At 57.0% G+C, this 6,734-nt stretch overlaps 1 protein-coding gene across 2 annotated transcripts; it reads right to left on the reverse strand.

Moving 5' to 3' along the window:
* Positions 1-670: 670 nt before the first annotated feature.
* DMBX1 (diencephalon/mesencephalon homeobox 1) lies at positions 671-6,056 on the reverse strand. Of its 2 annotated transcripts, none has more exons than XM_007463944.1 (4): positions 5,894-6,056; positions 2,737-2,915; positions 2,108-2,456; positions 671-1,128 (listed from the first exon to the last, which is right to left on the reverse strand). In XM_007463944.1, the coding sequence occupies exons 1-4, from the start codon at positions 6,045-6,047 to the stop codon at positions 671-673; spliced, it is 1,140 nt and encodes a 379-aa protein (XP_007464006.1). In that variant the 5' UTR covers positions 6,048-6,056. The 2 variants fall into 2 exon arrangements, with proteins under 2 accessions (XP_007464006.1, XP_007464005.1); XM_007463943.1 differs by having other exon boundaries at positions 2,737-2,932; positions 5,896-6,047.
* Positions 6,057-6,734: the final 678 nt, after the last annotated feature.

Here is a 6,734-nt window from a genome sequence, read left to right on the forward strand (position 1 = left end):
CAACACCAACACAGCCAGCACCAAAGAAAGAAAGCAGGCGCAGGGAGGAGAGACGTGGGGGAAGACCCAGAGTGCGGGAAGACAGAGGCTGGGGAGAGAAGGGGTGGGGAATTGGACAGAGACAGGGAGAGAGCGGGCAGGAAAGAAGGAAAGGGGAGACAGAGAGACAGAGAGAGGGAAGGCCAGAGTGAGATGTGGAAGCTGCAGGTGGAGGTGGGAGCAGCAGAGGAGAAGAGATGGAGCAGGGCAGGGGGCCTGGGGCAGGCAGGTGCCTGAAAATAGAGCTTTATATATCTCACGTTCCACACACAAACTTACTAGGGACAGAAGGGGAGGAAGGGAGGGATGGGAGGAGGTGACGCTGAGGCGGGGATCTAGCCAGCGAGAGCCTCTCACTCCCCGAGGAAAGCTGGGGGCACCAGCCTCTCACCTCCTCCCCATTCAGCCTCCGTGGGATCCAAGCAGGGCCATGCAGAGGGCAGGGCGTTAGGTGTGGGCTTCACCGAGGGCTGGAGCTCTGGAGGGGGGAGGGGGAGAGGGACTGGAAGCAGGACTCCAAGGCTCCGGGATCCCTGGGCTCCTGGAGTTAACTCCCTGAGAGCCGTATTGGGTTAACCATGGGGCTGGGCTGGGGGCACCCAAGAGCCCTGGCTGGGTGGGAGGCCAGCGGTCAGTTGGGCAGCGTATCGAGTCCCAGGGAGGCCGCGTGCTGCTTGGCCCGAAGCCGCAGGTTCTCGATGCTCGTGGTTTTACTGTTCAGGGCAGCCGAGGCAGGTGCCAGGCCTGCGGGGGGTGCGGGCAGCAGTGGAGACCCCCATACGCCCTGGTGGGCAGCAGCGGCCGCTGACAGCGACTGGTAGTAGGACTGGCAGTGCAGTGAGCCCAGAGGGGCCATGTTGACGCCCAGGTAGGGCACGGCGGCGGCGGCAGCCGCAGCAGCAGCAGCAGGGGCCGGGCCCCCCACTTCGAAGGAAGAGTAGTGCACCAGGTTGTTGGTGGCGGCCATGTGCTGGCGGAATTGCTCCTGCAGACGGAAGAGGCTCAGCGGGGATGAGGAGTAAGAGTGGGAGGGGCCCAGGAGGCCGCCCCCGGGGGCTGCAGGGGCCAGGGCCAGGCTGCCCGGGGAATCTGCAAGCAGAGAACCAAGAATCGAGGACTCAGGACAGGGCACTGGTCTGCCAGGAGGGGCTCCCTCAGCCTTGCCAACCCCTTGGAGCTGCAGACAAGACAGGCTTTGGCTGAAACCATATCCACCCACCTCAGCCAGGGCTGAGCATCCCCCAGAAGCGTCCCCCAGAATCCTGGGAGGGAGGGACCCAAGCTTCCTGGAGGAGCACCAGACTCTGCCAAGGCCCCCATGTCTGACTTCTTAGGGAGATTCCTTTTCCTTTTTCCTTTTTTTGGTTGTTGTTGTTCGGTTTTGTTGGGACAAAAGAGTTTTATTTACTCTTGAAATTGTCACAACAGAATCACAGATTGACATGGGGAATGGCTGAGCCATAAGCAAATCAGGTAGTACAGAAATGTCCCACCCAAAGACTCCTTTTCTTTTCAAGGGCGGTCACTTCCCCTTCCCCTCTCCTGTCTGTGGCTCCCCTTCCCCTCCAGCTCTCAGCTCACAGCCCCATCCACTCCCTGCCTGAGCCCAGGGTTTGTGTCTGAGCTACGCCTCCTGCCAGAGCTCTGTTCGGTCAAAAACACAGCTCTGAGTCTCTGCTGCATGTGGGACTCTCTGGTACCCATATGGTACTCACCCAGTATGCACTGGTACATCTGTACTGGTTGTTAAAATACTGGAAAATTTCCATAATGGTTGATAAATAGCTTTTGCCCTGAGCTCCCCAAGTACCCCTCCCCTGCCACACAGCCTCTCCCCCGACCCCCTGAATTCCCTGGACACTTCCAGGATTCAGAAACTAAAGGGTGACCGCCTGGAACAGGCCTGCTATGGCCAAGTCCTTTCTCTGGGTCAGGTCCAGTGCCACAAAGGCTAACTCTATCACTGCTCTGACCCCCCTCGCTAGCCAGGCCCCCGTGCGTGCGACTAGACCTGCTTGTTCTCCCTCGGCTGGGCCCCGGCCCACCCACAGCTGCTGCTGAGCCTCACCTGCCTTGGGGCTGCCCCTCTTGCAGCCCAGCCCCTTGCTCTCAGCCCCAGGGCTCTTCTCAGTTTTGGGATCCGCAGCCCCTGCCCGGGGGTCTTCCTCCCGGTCTGGCTGGTCTTCGGGGGCTGACTCACTGGCCGACTGCTCGGATAGGCTCAGGTGAAGCTCAGCAGGGGGGTCGCCACTGGGCAGGCTGGGGGGCTGGTCGGCCTCCAGCTGGGTGTCTGGAGTCGGGGCCTCAGTCTTTCCGTCCCCGTGGGAGCCCTCAGCCTCCTTCTGCTTCTGGAGCTGCTCTTTCTGCAGGCTGCGCTGCTTCTTCCGGAACTTGGCCCTGCGGTTCTTGAACCACACCTGGGAACAGGGCGAGGACAGCAGGATGGCGCGGGGAGCAGCAGAGCTGCAGGGCAGGGTGCTCCCCGAGGGAGTGTGAGTGGCAAGGTCGGCCCCGCCCCGTAGCAAACACACACGCACAATCCTTTCCAACCCACCCTCCCCGTCGCTGAAGGCATTCATGGAGACACCAGTTGCAGTTTGGCACCGAGGGCTAAAGTGCTGGCTTCTGGACAGCAGGAAGCCAGATTGATGGGCTGGTGTTCGCCTGCAAGGTCTAGCTAGAGGAGCTGGGTCCTACCTGTACCCGGGCCTCAGGTAGGTTGGTGCACATGGCCAGCCTCTCACGCATCACCACATCCGGGTAGTGAGTCTTCTGGAAGGTCTTTTCCAGGGCCTCGAGCTGCTGAGCTGTGAACGCCGTGCGGCTGCGACGCTGTTTGCGGTGCTGGGAGCCATAGCGGGCCTCCAAGATGATGTCTTGAAATGTACAGCCGTTGGAGGGCAAGGAGAGGGGGCCCATTTAATTATGGGAAGTAGATTTTGAATCTTACCCTGCTCTGACCCACTGTGGTCCTGCCAGAGCTAGACCCTGGTCCTTTCCCCCTTGGAAATCACCCATCTCCTCTCCATGTGGCTGGATTTTCAAGATCGCTCCACCGCATAATTCACTATCAGGACCACTGAGGTCTAACTCATCTCTATGAATGGCTGTCAGGAATATGACTGAGGGGGATCTTCCTAATTTGGTTTGGGATGGGTGGGTAGGTAGGTGGGTGGGCATTGCCCTAAAATCCTTAAAGTCCCAGAATAATAAGGGTATAATATTCTGAGAGTACATGATGCTAGTAATTTGGAAGTCCATGTCACAAAGCTTCTAATAGCCTATGACCCTTAGATTCTAGATACCAACAAAATACTGTCCCGACCATGAGAAGCCAGGCCATGACTTATCTGCAAGGTACAGTTAGGAGAGGTCTGACTGAGGAGAGGGAATTCACTGGCACTTGATCCTATGTCCTCTGGGTATGAATCTCATCGTCCCAGTTGGCCTGTGAATCTCTGATGGCAGGACCTGAGGCTCCTGCTCTTATGTCTCCTCAACAGAGAGCCTGGCTCTGGCAGGGCCCTCAGAACACAGGAAAGCCTTGTTGCATGTGGTCTTGACCCTTCTAGCTGCTTCCTCCAGGAGGGAAGGACAAAGAGAGCAGGTACTAACCACCACAGGCTTGGAGGGGAGACAGGCCTGGTGGACCACAGATTCCACAGTCCTGCCCACGTGCTGGGAACATGAACCTCCCAGCATAGATGTCTGTCTGGGGTTGCTGTCTAGCCTCCAACCCTTCTGCTTGACCAGTCCCTGGAGGATGGGCAGTTAACCTCTCTCTCCCCGCCTACCAACACCCATAAGTGGACCCTGGACTATCTACGCTAAAGGGAACCCGAGCTGTGTCAACCTCTGCACAGGGCTGCCAAGGTCCTTCCCCTGCACTCCAGGGACTGGGGAGTCAACGCCACACTCTAAACAAGGAAGTAGGAGGCAACTGGGTATCCAGGAAGCCTCAGACTTTGGGCTGCTCCTTTTTCAGTGTAAAGAGGGAGCCCTAAACCTCTTACAAACTGGCACTGATCCCAGCCTGGACCGAGCCCTGAGCTCATGCTGGTCACGCTGTGGGAGGGGAAGGAGTGAGGACCCCTCTCAGTAGAACACTGGGTGTGGGAGCAACAGCTCAGCCTTCTGCTGCTGGCTTCAGGGACTACAAAGGTGGGAAGCAGTCATAGCCTGGGACGCCAGGCTCTCTGTACCATCAGCAAAACCTCCTGCTGGAAGGCGAGGCCTCCATACAAAGGCCCGCCTGTAGCTCATATCCCCCCTTCTCAAGATTAGAGAATTGGTGGGAGCCCTGACTACTCCACTTCCTCTGTCCCCACCAGCAGAGGTGAGCCTCCGCCCCTGACTCTTCCTCTCTGAGCCCTAGAACATGGTAAGGATCAAATGTCACCACCAGCTTGGGCACAGGGAATTCACTCCAAACCAGAGAAGCAGCCATAGCCCGGGCAGGACTGCAACCACATCCCCATGCTGGAGACTGATGACCCCAATGCTAATCTACAGAAGGTGACCAGGGGCTCCATTTTACCCACTGAGCCCTTCCCAGAGCCTGGCAGGGTCTAAAGGAGTAGAAGTGGCCGCCTCACCCTCCCTGCCAGGCCGGAACCCCTACCCAGGCCTCGTATCCCATCCCATTTCTGTGCCTTTACTCACGCTAGTCCCCCTTCCTTGTCCTATTAAGGCCTGACTCTTGCTCCGTGGCCTCCAGGAAGCCCTCCCTGACTGCATCAGCTGATCATGCTTCTCTGGTCTGCCCCACCATTTGATCCTGGCCACATTCTTCCTGCCGTGCCCTCTCATGAGTCTCTGGGCACCTGGCCTCCCTGGGAGTGTCCTAAAGCCCTCTGAGGACCACCTGGCCCAGGGCCAGAGCAATTCACCAGCTGCTTGAGGTTTGGCCTGGGACAGAATGAGGCGGGTGGCTTCACCTCCCAGGAAATCACATTCCCCACCTATGCCATCAAATCCTTCCCATGCTCACTGAGGGGCTGCCAGGGCAGGGCAACAATCAGTTGAACTGGGAGAGGGGGGACCAGGCTGCAGCTCCCTCGTGGGCACTTCCCCTGGGACCTGGGTAATAATTTCCTCTGAGCACCTACCAGTCCCTACTGAATACCTTGAGTATGTTATCTCAAATAACATCCCAACCATCCTATGGGATGGGCACCACCATGTTCCCTGTTTATAAAGGGGGAAGCTGAGGCTCAGAGAAGAGAGGTGAGTGGGCAGACGCTACAATGACTGCAAGTCTGTAACTTCAAAGCTCAGATTTTTAGCCATAATGTCACATTCTAATCTCCTACCCCAGCCCTGCCTAGAGTTAACCTCTCTGAGCCTCCATTTCCTTGTCCATAAAATGGAGATAATAGCCTCCCTTTACTGGAGTTGAATGGTTAGATGCACAGAGAGAGAGAGCGCACCTCACACAGTGCCTGGCATACAATCAGTGATCAAAACATGGGAGCTGTTACAGATGGGACTCCCTGGGCACTCCAGCCACTTCCTAGCTGGAATGCTCTGGGCTAGTCCCTTACCACCTACCTCAGTCTCTCCACCTGTGAGAGAGGCTAATGAATCCCTCCCTCACAGGGTGGTTAAGGGAGTCTAAAGGCATAGGGCAGCTCCAGGGCCCAGCACAGTGCTGGCAAACAAGGGTGCTCTGGACACTCACACATAGATTTTGAATTGACATCTCGCTGTGTTACTAAGTGACCTGGGTCTTCCTGAGTCTCCCAGAGTAAATGTTCCCAGTACTCCCTCCTGTCTTCACCTTCCAGAGTCTCTTCCCCCAGATCTCTCCTCCACCACCACCCCCCCAGCCCCCGTCCCCAAAAACGGCCCTTACCAGCCAGGCGCTCGGCCAGGGTAAGCGCGTGCACCGAGGGCCGGTAGTCGGGGGCATGCTGGGCCTGCTGGGCCGCCTGCTGGTGCAGGTTGTACATGGCGCTGAGCGAGTTCATGGCGTGCAACGAGTACCCGTTCACCCCGTAGTGCTGCATCGCGGCATGTGCCTGCGGACCAGGGAGAGGGAGGGGATGTGAGTGAGGCCATGCGGTCACACTGTACGCTGGCGGAGACACCACCCAAGGTCCGCACCTTGGATGCCCACCTCACCCCTGAGAGATTCTGCTTCCCCATCGGAAAGTGGCCTGCCTTGCCCACAGCTAAGAGCAAGAGGGCTCCTGCATGTATTTATTCATTCACCCACTCATTCATTGATTCACGCAGCAGGACCTGTGTAGGGTTTAGTGCTCTGGGCTCTGGAGTCAGCCTGCCTGGGCTGGAATCTCCACTCTGCCACCTGGGAGCTTTGTGGTTTTGAGTAGTCACTTAACTTCTCTGACCCTCAGTTTCTCCATCTGCAAAATGGGGTTAGTAATAGTACTTATCTCATGCGGTTGTTGCATGGATTAAGAGAAGCCTTTACAATAAGGTCTGGCACGTAGCGTGTGCTCAAACATGTTAGTCATTGGGATTCATCAATCCGTTTGCTGCTTCATGCAGTCATCTCTTCATTTAATCACCCAGGCACTTACTCACTTGCACATCATTGTTTTGCTCACACACCTATTATTTATTCAACAAACAGCCACTGAGGCTCACATGGGGCCAAGTCCAGAGCTGGCCTGGGAACACTGAGGCATTCGCTCTGATGATATAGTGGATTACAACCCTCATATGCTGCA

This window comes from Lipotes vexillifer, unplaced genomic scaffold, assembly GCF_000442215.2.
Source record: "Lipotes vexillifer unplaced genomic scaffold, Lipotes_vexillifer_v1.1 scaffold13, whole genome shotgun sequence".
NCBI classification, from domain to species: Eukaryota; Metazoa; Chordata; class Mammalia; order Artiodactyla; family Lipotidae; genus Lipotes; species Lipotes vexillifer.

Coding starts and splice junctions, on each gene's coding strand:
- DMBX1 (XM_007463943.1), bottom strand. CDS start 6,047: ATGCAGCACTACGGGGTGAACGGGTACTCGTTGCACGCCATGAACTCG. Junction 2,933..5,895: donor ACCCTGGCCGAGCGCCTGGC/TGGTAAGGGCCG, acceptor CTTGCCCTCCAA/CGGCTGTACATTTCAAGACA. Junction 1,129..2,107: donor GAGGGGCAGCCCCAAGGCAG/GTGAGGCTCAGC, acceptor CTCTGCTTGCAG/ATTCCCCGGGCAGCCTGGCC.